The sequence below is a fragment of the Bombus vancouverensis genome, chromosome 3, assembly GCF_051014615.1.
Source record: "Bombus vancouverensis nearcticus chromosome 3, iyBomVanc1_principal, whole genome shotgun sequence".
NCBI lineage: Eukaryota > Metazoa > Arthropoda > Insecta > Hymenoptera > Apidae > Bombus > Bombus vancouverensis.
Window position 1 is genome coordinate 2,612,889 of NC_134913.1, and position 18,223 is coordinate 2,631,111.

General features: G+C 35.2%; 1 protein-coding gene across 4 annotated transcripts in view; it reads right to left on the reverse strand.

The window, feature by feature from the left end:
* LOC117164114 (cysteine-rich secretory protein 2) overlaps positions 1 to 18,223 on the reverse strand; it is a 98,260-nt gene that overhangs the window by 9,147 nt on the left and 70,890 nt on the right. For all 4 annotated transcript variants that reach the window (XM_076627972.1, XM_076627971.1, XM_076627973.1 and 1 more), the window contains 2 exons: positions 13,760 to 13,896; positions 2,073 to 2,218 (listed from right to left, as the gene is read on the reverse strand). In XM_076627972.1, the coding sequence (XP_076484087.1) occupies positions 2,073 to 2,218; positions 13,760 to 13,896 (283 nt within the window). The remainder of the gene's footprint in view (positions 1 to 2,072; positions 2,219 to 13,759; positions 13,897 to 18,223) is intronic.

Below are 18,223 nucleotides of genomic sequence, written 5' to 3' on the forward strand. Positions count from 1 at the left end.
CGTAATTTCGAATCAGACTAGGAACTTTCGTGCCTCAACAATAACAGCTTTTTCTACTGGGAGTCTACGGTCTTCCGCGTATTTATAGGCTTATTCATATGAGGCTACTGAATAATGTATTACCTATTTTTAGAAAAGAATTTCTTACATTGAAACTTTGTAGGAAGTAGTAAATAGAATTTTATTTATACGCGGCTCAAAGCTATAAGAAAGAGATTGTAACGAAAAGAGGTTTTATTGTATGAAACAGGAGATTACTTTCCGTTGCCATCGGCAATTCCAATGATTGAAACATTCGTTAAAGAAATGCAGAGATACAAATAATGAGTATAAAAATATGTAAATCTTGTTGCAAGTGAATTAATTACGGTAAATTACAAGATACACTGAATCACTGTACATTGTGATTAATGCTGCACGAAAGAAATCAAACAATTTCATTTTTATAAATTATTACTACGTAAAACAATATATATAATACAATTTACATAAATTATATAACAAATATACGATTTATACAATACATAATGACGTAACGTATGATTGATATTTAAAATGTTTCAAATTTATGATACTGCCTGATATTGTATTACGAATAAGTTGAATAAAATTGCGATTTTTATGTAGCATGACAAATGAGAAAAATAAGGAATTTAATTTTATTAAATTACATATCATAGTAGCGAAGGGATGCAAAAATATGCGCAATTTTAGCAGTAGTATGAACATAGCCCTTGGCGAATTTTAACTCTGAATCGGCTCATGCGTTTCCGTCTGGCCTATGGTTCCCTTTTCTACTGAAACTTCGAGTGCTTTGTTACGTTTGTTAAACGAATTGCAGAGTGCATTCTGAAGCGCTAGACGCTAATGACTCTTTCCGAAGGAAAGTCATTTGTTTTCAAATTACATAAATTATCTCGGTGGCAAGCAATGTTTTAAGTTGCATTGATTGCATTAGTCAAATTGGTAGTAATCATTTAAACAATTTGATTTCCCCTATTTTATCCTTCGGTCATTTTTCTTAAATTTCACTACGAACTTTTCGAATAATCCAATAGCCCAAAAAGTCCAAAGTAAAATGTAATTCTAAAAATTAGCAAATACTTTCGGCTATATCAAGATAATCAAATACTCTAGTCCAGAAAAAAATCAAGCTTCCTCGATAAATTCTAATACTCTAATGTGTTAGTCAAACACTGTAACTCCCTTCGCTCGAAACTTGAAATAATAATATTACACGAGTAAATCCTTTGGTAGTAACAATGATAGTTAGCGACTTAATTGAAAGGTATCGATGTGGCAATTATACGGAAATAAGGATCCGCCTTTGTCTGCGTTCTGTGGTGCACTCTACTCGAAATTCTATGCCCTATGCGCCAGAATTCTGCGGTTATTGGAGCACCACGGGGACAATCATCCCCTGCAGCGAGAATATCTTCCTCTGGAGCACGAATACATTATGCGTACAATCCACGAAAGATCTTTTGAAGTAAATTTGAATAATAAAGAATTTTAAGCCCTTACAGGGATGAAAGGTTTGTAGATGCTAGAATAAGATACGCTCGCTGCGAAATACATACATAGCTTAGCTCCTTTTGCATAATTTTGTAAATGCGAAAATTTGGAAATTTCATGAAGCAATAAGAAAATCAGATTCAAATAGAAATATTCATAACTTATTTATATTCGCTTCTTTCTGATTTAGAAAAATAGATTGGTGGATGTTAGTTAAACGTTAAACGTACTTTCTGATACATTTTAATCCTAAATCATCCGAAACTTTCTTGTCTGAATAATAACGGGCTTTTCTATTGAACGCACCGCGATCTTCGGCGTCTTCAAACGAAGTTTGGAATAAATTCGTAGGCACAAGACTTTACTGTATCACTTTCCCACAGAAATTTAATTATTTTAAGACTATGAAGTAACGCAATGCTTAGAATATTTCCATGAATTTCATCAAGTCTATTGTTCTGCTCGAAGAACGTCGAGGATTAGATTAAGCTGATACGACTTTGATTGCCCATTGTATGCAGGAATATGTAATCTTACTTGAAAATTTTTAAACTCACCATAGCGTCCTTCTCGTTGTAATGAAGATATTTTGCCCACTCGACCCGAAATCATCCAAATATCGGCCGGTTGCATTGTCATGTACCAAACCGAGGCATCGATTAGCCCATTTCTGTGCAGCTTTACCCAAACCTGGATGCCACTTCTGAAACAATATAATATTTCCTGGTCATATTACGTATCATATACTCCTGTTCATAATTATCAGAGATTCATCGTTAGAGACACTTATAATAAAATAAGAAACATTTATAGTAAATGAATAAATACAATAAATAAATTTAGGAAATGAAAATCTTTAAAAATTGTCACTTGATTTGTAAACTAAAAAACCAGCGAAGAGCCATCTCCTCAATTGTTAAAATTCGTTAATCAATTTTCGATGTATTCACGTTATATCTAGAAAACAGCAGTAAGCACGAGAAATATAAAAAAGTCATTGCCCGGCTATTTTTAAAGATGAAAATCCTTTTAAAGCACAATCTCAAATGGCCTCATAACCAGCACGATCCCTTCACATCCACTTCGCGATACAATCTCCACAGAAATTTATCGAAGAACCCCTCCGTAGGTTCCCTCCATGAAACGAAAGCGACTGTAACCAAGTGGCACTTCGTTTATTCGGAGCCCGTTAATTTTCACCCCGGTATCGCTTTAACGCGAGAGCGATCCGAGTTTCCTCATAAAAATTTATAACTCGCCACGACCTTACGATAGTCGCGTCCGGCCATCGAACCGCGGCGTTAAGCACTTTTACGCGAACGTCTCGAAGAGGGAAGGACTTTTCTGTACGAGCCCCGCGATTTTGCCAACCCCGTTTTTCACGTGAAGATTAGAACGATACCGTGGCGTCGTGAATGCATCGTCGCGTCGGCATCGTAACGAACCGCTCGTAAACGAGAGTTTATTAAGATGTACTATTTATTAGAGGAACGCGGATATGTTTACGTAGGTACTAGTGGCATTAGGCACTGTGTGAACTCTTCGAGATGAAATCTTACGCCTCAGTTACTATATTAAATATCAAGCAATAGTTTATTACTTTATTTAAATTTCGTGAAATTATAAAATCTAGGAGGAAGAAATAGCGATGAAATAGTATCAAAGGAATGCTTGAAACTACATTTCATGGCGACAATATTAAAAAGCAGAATTTGATAATGTAAAATGATCGCAGAAATTACAAATAAAATGTCATGCTGGTGTATAAATTAAAAATTCAGAAAATTTCCGTGAAACTTAACTTTCTTCCTGATTAAGCGTGTGGTAAACGCAAATAAAAAAATCATCCAATTTTGTTCCGTTGAAATTTTACAGAGCCTTTGCAGAATACAATTAGTTCAATTATCTTACGTCCGTGTAGTTGAAACAATTACAGAACATCGCGAGCAGGATGCGTTAATGGAATGAAGCCTGCATTTAACAAATGAAATCCAACTTTGAAATAAAGCAGTCTGTGTAATTTGTATTAAACAGAAATTCCAGATAAATCTGCATATTCCTGCAACGAATTCGTAGAACGAGTTAGAGTGAATTGTAATTTATAAAATTAGTTTCGTTACTCGGCAAAGATATCGTTTTCCCCTTACATACTTTCTTATAGTTAAGGAAATGGATCCGTTTTTCATTGGCGTTTTTGACATGAAATGATATTAAGCTTTCTGTAAATGTTTTTTAACGTAATCCTCATCGAACCAAAAGTGTGAAATCCATCTATGAATGAATGAAATTATACTTTTGCAACTATCATTCAAACGGTAATTAACGTCGAAATGTTGTGACAAGAATCTTATTGTAATTGTAAAATAATAATTGATTACAACATTGTACTAATTATTTTCAACAAGAAATATCTTGGAAAAATCTTGTACAGGAGTTCCAACAAATCTGTAATTACTTATATGAATTCTTTCTCCTTTAGGATGGGTGAACACTCTTGACCACTGTTTCACTTCATGTTTGGCTATTATACTACAATTATTTTTGTCATAAACTGACATTTAATATAAATTAGCACAGTTCTATGTCAGAAACTAGTACCACAGAAGAGTAAATTTAGCTTTAGCTCGTAAGAAATATAAAAATTATACAAAAATTACTGCAATAAATTGTTAAAAGTGTTAAATTACAATAAACATTTAAAAGTTATTAAATTTGATTCAATTATAATAGAACAATCATTTTTCACAACATCGGGAAAGATCGTTCGACCAACCAATCGGAACATTGTCAAGAGTATGTCACCGGGTATACATGTAAAGTGGTCATTTTCATTTCTATTTCCGTACCGTGAATATCGAAAACAAATTTTGTTTTACTTACTAACAATTTAGTTATTTATCTAATATTACATTTAAAAAAGTGATTAGTAGCATTAAAGTGATTTAAGTGATTATGTTACGATAGAAAAATCATTTCTTATGACATCAGCAAAAATCGTTAATGTGTATACATCAATTTACGCGCAGTCTGGTACACATAGACTTGAAAATATACCATTTATATAAAACACTTGTGCCACTAATTTAAAACAACTCTATTGCTAATTTATAAATATATGTCATTAATTTCAGACAATTATTCCATTAATTTGTGACAATTTACTATTAATTAAAAACAAATATTCCATTAATTTTTAACAATTATATCATTAATTTATAGTAAAATGCTATTAATTTGAAAAAATTAAATTAATGATTTATTTTATTTCATCTACTATTCATTAAAGCCTTGAAATCTTTCACATGATATTTTATTTCTATTTAATTCTAGTTTTTAATGTTAAATACTTTACTTAATTTTTCATTTCACTACTTCATATAAAATCAGTGCAATGCACTAGCAGTGCAAAATGTACCCATTGATTGACTATGGAATTTAACTCTTCGTGTCCGCTCAAGGCCAAAGAATTAAACCATTTTCATGGATTTGAGGAAGCAACTGTAATGAAATCAAGGACCACGAAATCTCGCCATCCAATCATGCATGTACTATTGGTAAGCCGCATGGTTTGCTTCCTTTGGCGATGAATTCCAATCTTCAAATATGATTATTTGAGCTCAGATACGGGTTTAATACGAATTCTATCAATATGTATACACTTCAATAACTAAGAACATAAAATATATCTTTATTGAAAGATATTTAAAACGCATTTCTATGCTCGTGTACAAACCTAACAGAGTGATGTACAGATTTTATTTTTGTCTTAATGATTTTCGACTTATTGTCATAATCTATAGCATTCTCTGCTTTTGAAAACATAATTGATAAAATTATTTGAGAACCAAATGTAATGCAGTTAAATGTCCTGAACAATTTCCTACATATTGTACCCTATTCCCTTTAACAAATTAGATATTATATTATAATTAATAATAAGATATAATATTGCGTATGAATGATCTATATTTTATGAATAGATACTAACTTGTAAGATATATTTTGATAATAACCTTTACTCTCGCTCGCACACTTATAGATATACTCATATTAAAATCACGTACAGCACTAATTAATAAATTTCAATACTAACTAATTCTTTACTATCCAATAGTTTTACATCTTTTGCTCTCGATAACACGAATGACAATTACTCGTGAACCAAGTATAATACAAGCATATTTAAGAACCTTTTACGTAATCTATTTATCGTCTATTCATAAATCTATTCACGAATCCATTTCCTTCTCTCCAATTATACATTAAATTGAAACAAATAAAATCTAGTGCAATGTAGGATAAGATATTTTATAGATAGATATTTTATAGATATTTTATAGATAGATATTTTATCAATAAATAGAATTATCAATTTATGATATGTAATGAGATCCGAGAATATTCGCCTCCCCGTGGTGGGTCCCAGTAATTAGTAACGTTTTCCAAATATTAATATCTCGAAATACTATTGTAAATATTAGACAGTTAATATAATATTAACTTTAATATTACAGGCATATTACCATTTGTAAAACGATACACATATTAATATTTCCGAGTATTACTATCAGAAAAACGATATCAACCTAGCAACTACTTTAATACATTCCAACCTAGGTTATCAAAAATTCCTTTCGGAGTTTCGTGATCTAAACTGGACTGGTACTAGCCGCGGGGGCATCGTGGGACGTCCTGGGATCCCGTGGACCGCCGTAGGACGCCATGATATATCTCGAGAACATCGTGGAACGAGCGCGTTTTAGCTTTAACGAATTATAAGATACTTACGTTAAGCCGATCGCAACCCCATTATGTACAATGACGCTTGTCGAACTCGCAACGAAAAATAAAAATCTATTTTCTTTCGCCCCTCTCGCTGATTACATAACACAAATTGTTCTCGAGATTTATTGGCTCCGTATCGTTCATCTATTGCATTCCTTCTATCTATTGCACAGCGTACTCGTTCGCGCGTCGGTCAACGTGTACTTGAGATTCTCTTGTATTCGTAAGTCGGCCAAAGGACACCTTTGTTTTAGTGACTGCTCGATAACTGTTCGCTCATTGCGTTGAGTCGCGAGGGTTATCGTCGAGCCGATGGTACTCGCAAAGTCCAGTCAAGGATATGCGACTCTGCCCAATTGGTACTTCGGTACTCAGACAGGGTTAGAATCTGTAATTTGATGTACTTCGTAATCTTGTTCGGCGAGTCCCTCCCACTGGGAGTGGACCCTTCTAGTTCAGTTGGGACAAGTTCCTCGTAATCCTAATCAGTGGTTCCTCTCATCGGGAGCTCCACTTGTTCATTTGAAGTGTGTCAGATTACAGGCCCGCACGCTCGATCCTTGGCTGGGCGACCGCGACATCATCGGTCGATGACTTCGACCGTGGTTCGCGTAAATTTCGAACGGCGAAGCAGGAATCGAGTGACGGTCAATCTTTGAACCTCCCGCCGAAAATTAGTGTTATATTGCGCACGGGAATGCGTCACGTAGGTTCCTTGCTTCTTTCGAGAGATCGCGATCTCGTTCGTTCCGGACACGTCACGATTTTTCTTTTATTCTCTGATTCATCGTTATCCTTTTTGCCTTCCCTCTTTTTAAGGGAAGTTCAGTTAACTCATGTCAGAGTTTACAATTTTCCGATATTTTGAAAGTTAGAGTTTAATAGAACGACTCGAATTCCCCTTTGCAAGACACGAAATTACGAATAAAGTATCGATAGTTTCGTTTTCTTTCCGCCGTTTCAAGTTAGACAAATGTATCTTTGATACTGTTCATAACGATCGGCGTAATTGCATGGAAGATAGCTGTTGTGTCGTGTGTGCCTTATTTTAAGATTATAAAATTCACGTGAGCGCTGTGTAGGAAGTAGATATTGCGTGACGCATACATTATTTTAAGTTTGTATTCATGTAATATTCATGTAAGCGCTGCGTAGGAGATAGGTGTTTCACAGCTTAGGCTCAGAACTCGACATTCTTCCCAACAACTTGAATGTCGAGATTTGCAAGCAATTTTGAGTAACTCGTGAGCAGGTTTCGTAATTACCTGCTCATGGTGAGACCTGGTAATTGGCATCGTTTTTCAAAGATTAGTCTTTACGTCATCCTACCCTTTCTTTACATTATTTTATCATTACTACGCTAACATAGTCCAGTGTAGATCATGCAAAAGTTCTTTCGGAATCTTTTCGTTGAACTAACAATCCCTTGTGGAACGCCTGTGGAATACCGCAAGGACCTCGTGGGGCGCGTGCGTCTTAGTTTTAATTAATTAGTTTTAATAACCTTTATAATAATGTGTATAATCTTTGTATAGAAGATGAATGTTACGTCGTGTATGCTTGCTTCTAAGTTTATAAAGATTTGTGTAATCCTTATATATATATACATGTGTGTGTATTTATTCATTTATTTATTCATTTATGATATAATATAATATGTATAACGGTTCCATATAATATACACGTATATCATGTAAAGATTATGGAGAGTTGCGTGCTATATGCTTACTTTTAAGTTTTATATGTATTAGTTTTAACTTTCAACTGAGGCAGCTAACGCGGGATGCGTGCGTCTTAACCTTAATTAATCATAAGGGAGATCTTATGCCTCAGTAAATTATTAGCATCCATCGTGGGACGCAAGGAATATCGTAGAAACATTGTGAGATACGTGTATTCAAGTTCTAGTTGATTTTAAGACAGATATATCTAGGTTAAGTCCATGGTGCACGATCTCTCTACCAAGATACATTACCTAACATAGAGCAAAAAGTTAAAAGCTCCTTTATCTAATTCTTTCAAATACTAAATTATTAAACAGAACGATTGATTTAACAAAGTATTTATAGTTTAATTTCGCCCTAAGTGGAGGTCTTTGATGCGAGAGACTGCTAGTAGAGCTGCTATCTAATGTACATTAAATTAAGTAGGTTTTAGTTCTAAGATCTAGATTAAGTTAATTTTAAGTCTCATTGGTGGACGACGAGAGACGAGTAGGGATTTTATTCTTCGTTTCAAGTTTTAGTCTTAAGTCTTGGTTTTAAACCTTGATCTTTGGGTCTTAATTTTAAGTTTTAGAATTAGTTTTAAGTCTTACATAGCAACACGGAAAAACAGTGAATGTCACATCTATACCTCGTCTGTGATAGTATCGTTCGGAAGCCGAAAAATTGAATTATACAGCTTTCAACGTTATTACCGAATCGTTCTCGCATTTTCTACTCTTCCAGATTGTTTCCTCTGTTATTGCCTCCGAATCAACGGATAAGCTCCTTGCGTTCCAACTTTTGTTAATGAAAATCGCGCTGCATCGCGGAAATTACCAACTTTCCTCGAAGCGGTTGATTCACTTTATGATATTTGGAAACGTATAATGATACGATGTTTGTGCTAGTGTTGGTGTTTGGACTTAGAATTCTGTGAAAGTAACTATTATTTCTCTCTTTCTCTTTTTAACACTATAACTTCTAAATTCGTCAAAATAATAGCTTTAGATTTTTTGTTTTTTTTTTTTCTTTGAGGATTATCTGAAACATACAGCTGTTTTTAGCGAAATTAATATTCACCTTTATTAAAATAGAAACATGATCATATGTACGTACTTACCTACTAATTTATTATCATATCGTTTTAATTAAAGATATCTTCGTGTAATATATTTAGGTTTATATGTGGTGGTAATGACAGGTACTTCACGTATATTCGTGGAATTTTTTAATCGTGTATAAAATTTTAGAAATTATGTTAAATTCTTTGATTAATTCTCCTTCCCATGAAGAAGATTGTGGAACGTGAACGGAATATGGAAACTTACAAATTGAGTTACATTTAGAAAGTTATGAAGTTTTCACAAGGTCGAGGTCTAAAACTTCAAAAGTGTAGAATACAGAAAAATTATGTAGATTTTGTGGAGTTATGGAGTTCTTTAACATGTTTTGTGTCATAGACTAGTTTACAGATGTAAAACTTTCAACGGATAAAGATGTTTGCCACGCTGCACTGTTAGAGAAAGATACCATACTACAACAGTGAAACACAATGACGGTTTTCAAAGCTGATTTAAAATATTTAAATGTCCTATTTTATTACCGAAACAGTTGTTAATATTTATCGCGTGTTAATTTTAGTGGAGAATCATACACGTGGTTTCGAACGTTCCATGTCTTGATTAAAATTGAGTATTTTCCTGTCCATGAGTAATTAAATGGCTTGAAAGTCTGGCTGATGATCAGCAGCGCGTTCCAATGTTATTTGACAATAACGAATGCTGGTACTTCAACCACAGGGATTCATCATCGTTAATGCGTTGCCCGTGAATAATCAGGATCAGGGCATGACTTATGAGATTATTTATTATGCATTAGCCGTAATAGCGGGAAATATCCGCGAAACAACGTAACGATCGTCCATTTTGGTTTTACCGGCAATCAACTTAAAATTCATCATTTGACGCGAGCTATAAAGCTCCCACGGTAACCGTACAATCCGTTGTTACGATAGTGAAACGTGTTTAATGGCAAACGCGAAGTAATTGTTTCGGATGTTGAATGAACAAAACGCTCTGTAACGAGATTGATTTTGGTGACGAGCTACTGTATTCCACGTCGACGTGAACCAAATCGAAAATTTATTTGTAAATAAAAATACATGAGATATTTCCACATGGAATTGTTTCTATGCGATACGATATAAAAATCGTATATTTAAAACTTTTGTGTTAGATCAGTAACTTTTAAATAAGCTATAAAAAGTTGATTCGCGAATATTCAGAAAATATCCGATTCGATGGATGTTCGTGATTATTTGAATAATAATACGAAATATTTCTACATGAAACTGTTTACTATAACATAGAATTTGAATATTCGACAAATTTTCTAAAAAAGGATATGAAATTTTGTGAAACATTAATATTTGAGATGCTTGCAATTACTTGAATAGAGATAATATAGAAGTACATGAACATCGAACAGTCTGCTAATAGAAAAATAATCGAGTCCCATATTAACTGAACTGGTATTATCTTCAGTAAAACTCTGCATATTACCTATAGATTATCTGATATCTCGAAAATGCCCTTATTTTATTTTCAAATATAATTCCCAATTTCAAAGATTCGCGTTCAATTATTAAAAAAAAGAATCTCAATTATAACAACGAATCGCGTACTAGAATCACGTTTCCTCGTGGCAGGTGGAATTTTATCAAATGAAGGCGGGAAGGCCGGAACCCCTTTGTGTCTCTTCCACGCTTCGTTAGCCACCCCGACAAAAGCAACTGCTCGGTTTTTTAGGAAAGAAAACGCGGCTCATTGCCTCGGCGAGAGGGAATTCGTCCGTCGCGGCGAGAGAAGCTTGGGATCGTTAAACCGACGCCTGTTACAAATGTTTCCACTCGCTCAAACGGCGAACGATTCACCACCGGCTTGTTCAAAGCTACCAATGTTACACTCGGCTCTACTACTCGTGCTTCGTCACGCCACAAAAATAATCGAATTCGCTACGACTCGTTGGTAAATGTAATTGATTTACTTACAGCGAGGATGTAAGGATGTTGTGATGTTTTTGGAAGGGTAGTTTTGGTTTGGTGCCTTTGGCTGAGGTAATAAAGCGTGAAATGCATAAGCTTTGTAAATTAAATATTAAATAACATGTACAAGTAGTGTACTTATGAACTAAAGTGTACATATAGGAATATAAATTGCTCATAAATATATCCTATTTTTATTATTTCAAACATAAGACTAATTAGATGTTTTCGTCGAGAAATACACGTAATTCTTGTGAGAAAGAATTTAGAATTCACCGTATATTTAGAATTTAAAATCACTGTTTCCTTCTCTCAGCGATAAACTGACTTTTATTTTATGAAATTTCGTAACTACACGCTTTTCCTCTAACGTTTAACAGCAAAAAAAATATCGAATGAAACTTCAATGGCATTGCCAAAACCAAACGTGGAGTATACAATCGGAGGGAAATAACGTTGTTTATAGGGAAAGTAGTTTCGCGGTCCTGATTATGTAAACTGCAGTTCGTACGTAAAGTTTAATGCTGGTTTTACTGGGATAAACATGATCCAAAAGTAATTTCCATTTTCACGATAAGACCAACAGAATATCGATTTCCTTTGTTTCTCTTTTTTTTGCATGTTTCTTTTTCTTATTTATTGATTTCGTTTTCACTAAGGGGATTTTGGAAATCGTGAATGAGAAAACGATGCCATTGTTTGCATAAAATAATTCTAAATTTAGTCAAGATACTAATGTCGATTTCAAACAAAATTTAGTATCGATTTTATCAGCTCAACTGAAAAAAATGTTTCAAACATGAAAATTAACATTTTACATAAAATTCCTATAACAAAAAATAAAAAATAAATAAAAAATGGGGAAAAAAATAAAAATGTGATATGAATGAATAAAAAATAAATTCGGACACCAGACTGTGTACAACTAAAACTCGTTATTCGCCAAATTGATCTGAACAATTTTTTAATCAAGAAGCGAAGGGAAGATATAGTGAAATTTTTTAATTAAAATTTCTTTATTAAAAAATTCTTAAGCTCTGAAGCATTTAATTTTTATCTCAAAATTTTAACTCAAAGTTTGCAACTTTCTTTCATAACAATGTATTCTGTTACGTTACTGCAACAGCAACATTTCCTTAATCGCTCCCTTAGCATTAAATTTCCTGTTTATAATTGTTTAGACAAATACAGAATGTCCAACGCAGTTAGGACGATCACAATACCAATTATTAATAACAATCGTCAATTTCCATTTCATCCATCGTAAGGAAAGACCTTCGTGAACCAACATTTCTTTTTCTTGTTTCCTCATAGAAAGATCCAGTTGTAAAAGAGACAAACCAAAAACTCAGAAATTTCATCAAAGAAACCATCTCCTATCTCCGCGAATATAGAGGAAAGAACCTTGCTCCAGCGTGTACCGCGCTTTGTTTCACGTCGATATCCCGATCCCTCGCATCGAAAGCTCGCTCTGTTAAAATGCACGAGCGCGCCGGCGATGAATGGCGGTGGAAATTCTTGGAAACGCCGTGACCCACTTTTTTTCCTGGGAATGCGTACGTTCCCTAGTAGTTGTGGGCAGCAGTGGGGGTAGTAGCAATAAAAAAGACGCTGACTCGGCGTCTGTCGCTGGCCAGCGCACAGGTGCTGCGCTTGGGATAGGTCAGCACTAGAGTGGGAGAAAGAGAAAGATAACGACACCGAACCGCTCGAAATTATGCTTCGCTTCGAACGAACGATATCTATGGTACGAAAAGTCGGTTCGACATGAAACAAAAACTGGGTTAAAGGGGAAGAATTGCTGCTTCTGACGGCGTGAGTTATGGGGAGTTGGTGTTGATAGATTTGGAATTACGGTCCGGTGAATTTTAGGGGCATTTTAATAGGCGATTGAACGTGCAATCATACTTTCACGTTATTGTTTATTTGAAAAGTAATTAATGATAAAAAAGAAATAGCTAAAAGCTAATAAAATTGAAAACAATAATCGAGAATTGATAGATGATGACATTTAGAAATTAATTGAATTTAAAAAATAGATCGCGTACAAATATCACATACGTGAGCGGAATTCTTGAATCCCTTTGGATATATTCATGGTTAAATTTTTGTAATCAAAGTACTGGTACCATATTGTTAATTACATAATTAGTAATAATGTAAAAATAACAGAGATAACGATATTTGCAAAGAATGGAAGATCGAGAGAAATTTGTTAGCATTACCGTGTCTGAAATAATGAAGAACATTTAAGTTGAAAATTATGAGAAGATATACGCTTCAAGGTAATCATTTCGTATGCAAATATAATTTTAATCGTCCGCCTGGAAACCTTAATTCAACCGGCCCTCCCCTCGGTTTCAATTAAATCTGTTAATCAGGAAATCGTTGTACAAACTAATCTGAAATTTTCAATTAAAATGGAGTACTGCGAAGTCAATTGCAGAGGGCGAAATTAACAATCGTTGACAACTTACTCCCCTACCTTTCCATTCTAATTTTATTCAAAGTATAAATTTTACTCTGTACCTTCCTTTAAATTTACTTTCTCTCTTAAGACAACGTCATAAATAAAAATCATGTTAGTAAATGATTAATAAGTTGATAAAATTAACAATAAAATAATAACGTAATACGAATGATTTAAAAAATGAACTACAAGGTAGGCAATGAAATTTCAAGTGTAACGATAAAGTTGCAAGCGACTCACCATGGCGAGCATATTAGCCGCTGGAGGATTGACTTGCGTGCGAAAATAGTTATGCGTGTCGACGATCTTCTGTCGGACCCTGCCGCTGTTCGTTCTTAGTAGCTTGACAGGCACTCTGTCCCCATACAGCCTTGGTGCTGAAAGCAGAGGCAAACGTTCCTCTCAACAACGTCTCGATAACCGATACTCCTTGTCAATAAAAGTCCTCTTTTTCCCTTTTCCCTCTGTCTTTCACCCTCCCCTCTCTTTACGCGCGTTGCTCCATTTCCTTCCCTTTCGCCCATGGAACAAATGTCCGCTTTAAAGGGGAATATCGACAGCGCCGCCAACTCCAAACAGGGCAATAACGTTCTATTTTCATATCCTTTACCCCTGTTCGCTGCTCCGCGATTCCGCGTTTCGCGGATCGCTTTGTCGAAGAGAAACAGACAGAACAGAGACTCATGTTCGAAATTGAGACGGAACATGCGATTTTCCAAATGGCGCCGAATGGCAACCTTCGGAAAGGACGTTGCTTCTTCCTGAACATTTTTGTCGATTGTGGTGAGGCATCGGAAGGGTTGTGCAAACGAAACTGTTGCGTTTGAACACATTTAATTTGTGATAACGCGTGTGTCTGGATTTTCAACCTGTGAATCACGCACGATTTGCGAAGATATTTCTTGAATAATTAAGACGATGCTGAACTCACGATATTGGCGTGATTTTTCCATTATATTTTAGATCGATTGAGAAAGTCGTGATATCTTTCGACTAACTTAGATCTTCATATTTAGAATTCATAAGAGTTGGCCTCGAATCGGAGCTCTCTTTTTTATTCCATAAAAAGTGCATCAAAAAAACGTCGGGAAATAACCTACGTAAGTTCAAGCAATATCTCAACTCTTTTAACGCATCAAACGGTTTATGATCGAGTGCTTTCAAGTTTTTATTACAGCTAAGGATGGATAATTGAAAAGTTCCATTACGCTGCTATGAGACGTAAAGTACCTACATCTCGAGAGATTGCTATAGTTCTCGACATTATCAGCGACAGAACAAAAGATATTGAAATCGTTTAAAAAATAAGTTTATCTTTCCCAGTATACCACTAAAATACTGATACACCTAAAAACTGAAAATACAAGCTTTTATGGAAACGGTCACTTAATTCTCAGAGAAAGAGATTTATATAAAAGAAATTCCCACAATGGCTTATTTCGTCGTCGAACGAGAAAACGAAAGACGCGCCATTAAACGAAGTTATATCGGAACCCCGAACAATGGGTGACATTTATTTTAATGTGAACGAACACTTGCCATGTGCGTTAAGCCGTGATACACGGGTTGCCCGTGTAATTTTTGTCCAATTACCGGTCAACAATGAAGCCAGCGGGAACGCGTCTATTATAAAAACGCCCTATATCACCGGATCTGAACGGGCGATCATATTTTACTTCCGTAACGTTAGCTGCAAATGCATTTGTAAAGCGACGCATGTAACCAGCTAACACCGGCTAATAACCGATATAAGGGAGTGCTCGTAAAAAAGCTCGTCAACTCCCATGCACTTCTAGCTTTCTAAAATTATTTCGAAAATTGGTCGTGTGATTCGAAGCTCTGTAGTAGCCAGATTTACATAGTGCCAAGAGTTTTTCTTGTATTATGAGAATAGTTTGTTGCAATTCTGTCGTATCATCAGCTTGCCTCTTTTTTTACTTTTTTTTCTTTAAAATATTTAAAGTAAAGTATGCTGTAAAATCTTAAGTTATTAAAATCTCAATCTTAAAGTATTATAAAACCTTAATTGCGTCTATTCGCGAGAATAAAAAGAAAAAATAAATTTGTAAAAGTTATTCAGTTCTGTTTCTGTAGTTTCGTAGTTTCGAGCACCTCGGGTAGTTTCTTACAATTACCATCACATAAGTAATTTAAGACAGATTTTATTCGATCACAGACACAACTCGAATTCTTAATTTTATTAAATCACCCGCCTATTTTACATTTTATCATTTCATGATAATACCTTACACGATTTTCTACAAAGTTTCCACCATTTTCACAGAATCTCCATTCCACATAAATTCAGCGTCTAATTAAGGGTTCCTTTGAGTGGAACATTTTCCTAACACCGACCATCCTTTTATCTAAGAACCTGGGTAACTTTATCGACGAGTCCATTAACAGAGCAAACACGAAACCCATTTTTCTTACTGCCGCGTGTCCCAAAATTATTATTTTAATTAAAAAGTTTTTCGGCGCGTTAAATTGCTCATCACATCCCATTGAAAAGTTCCATCTTTTTAGAGAACGTAAAGATAGAAAAAATAGCGAACCTAGTGGTTCATAAAATCGACTTGTGTATTGTAAAAATTTTGGCATTTTAATGGAAAATTAGATGAAAATTTCATTTCAACAAACTAGAATTCGTAGAAATAAATAGCAAATATGTGTTGATTCGGTTAAAAGAAATATAATGTTAGTAATATAATAATCCATAAAACATGCGGAATGAAATAACAATATGAAAAGAGAAAGTTTCACTTCCTTCATCGACTCTGGAAACGTTCGAGAACTCAGAAACAGTTTCTATTCGCATTTACCGAGTCATTGTATCTTCAAGTCACGAGTAGCAGCCCTTGCGTATTTCGCAGGGTAAGAATTTCGCTGTGATTAATGGTAACGAAAATTCAACTTGGTTCGAGCGACAGTAGCGATATTACTCACGTCATAGTTCGCAAACTCCGGCCCTCGGTAAATACAGATTGGGCGATTTTCTTTCGCTAGATTCCCGACGACAGCTGCGTCCAAGATTTCTCTACGAAGCCGCTCAGATTTCTTCTCACACCGGCAAAATTTCTGGAACGGTTTACCGGTTCCAACTTCTTTTCGACGTAGAACCAAAAATATTTTTCAGATTATGAGACAGCCTGTCCAACGATTTTCTATTATTAGGCCGTCTTTTCAATCTCTTCGTACTTCTCCTAAGTTTAACTAACGATAAAGGTTCCGCTGAATGATCTTGAAATTTAAAAATGTGAAATTAGATATTGAAATATCGTGTGTGAACTTATCTCCACAATCTCCACAAAGATTAAAGCGAAGCAGAAATGTATTTTCAACATCATTCTACGTACCTCAAACTAGTTTGCTATGTAATTTCTACCATTATTGAGATAGTTGTCATAACGGGACACCGGTTCTTGCATGCGCGCTTCATAAAATGGTGCCGCTAAAGAAGGTACCTAGCGCGAACGTAACTTCCGAAATTTCATACGGTTCCAGACATAATTTCGTGGAGAAGTGACCGTAAAATTTGTGGGAAATGAATGAAAAGTAACGAAGTTGTGTCACGTGTTTGGTATTTAGCAAGTTACTATCACGCTGGTTGTCACTTTAGGTGGCATCAATGTACGAAGCGCGCAAAAACGAACGTTAATACAAGTATCTCAATAAAAGTAAAGAATTACAATACATAGCAAAGAAATTTAAGGTATGTATAATGCAATGAACATAAATTACTATAGATTCGGAAATAAATTTTGTGCTTTTCGTTAATAGCCAATCGGAAATTTCTGGACTACGCCACGTAATAACAACGATAAACCTATGACCATTACGTAACACTACTGCAAACAAGCCTCAATTATCAGCAAACAAGATGCTAACGCACATTCCCTGTTCGACCTCCTCGACGACGTTAATCCACGATATCCCGCGAATGATCGCAAATTATCCGCGAATGAAGCCTGGTTCTCGGATCGACCAATCCGCATTGTCGCACGGCCAGAGAACCGCCTCGTGGGCTAATCAACGACAGCTTCATCTCCTTGTAAATTACTCGCAACCCTAATTTATCGCGGTGACCCACCAACATCCGGGGGATCAGATGTTTATCCACTCACGTGTTCTGATAAAATCTCCAGACCCCTAATAACCCCTGACCCTAATTTAACATTCGAACCATGTTAGGCGAGGCCAAGCTCTCACGCGAGTATGGTTTCGGCTTGGGTTTAGCTTTTCTCTCCAGCGAAGACGAAACAGTTGATCCTACTTATAGGTCGGAACTTTGAAAGACTTATTCAACCCCGTTTATCTTCTAGATTCTAGTGGAATGGGATTACACGGGACAAATGTGAAAATTCTGATGAGTCGAGGTAACGTTGAACGCGTATAATAAATTGGTGAATGGTGCAGAATTTACGAATTCTTTGTGTGTTTTTTCGTTTCTTCGATCATCGAGTTTCTATCGATGAATGCATGAACTTCGCGTGATTGTGAATTTCCCTTCCTCTCTTTTCACGAATACGTAAAATTTACAAAATTCTCTGCGAATTTGTCCCTTGTTCTTCTAATCATTTAAGAGAAATGAATTTTCATGTATTCGCGTATTTTACGTATTTTCCTCGCCCTACCGTCTAATTCGAACTTATTTCATTATACTCGTTACATGTTTTAATCCATTGTTTGAAATATATTCGACAG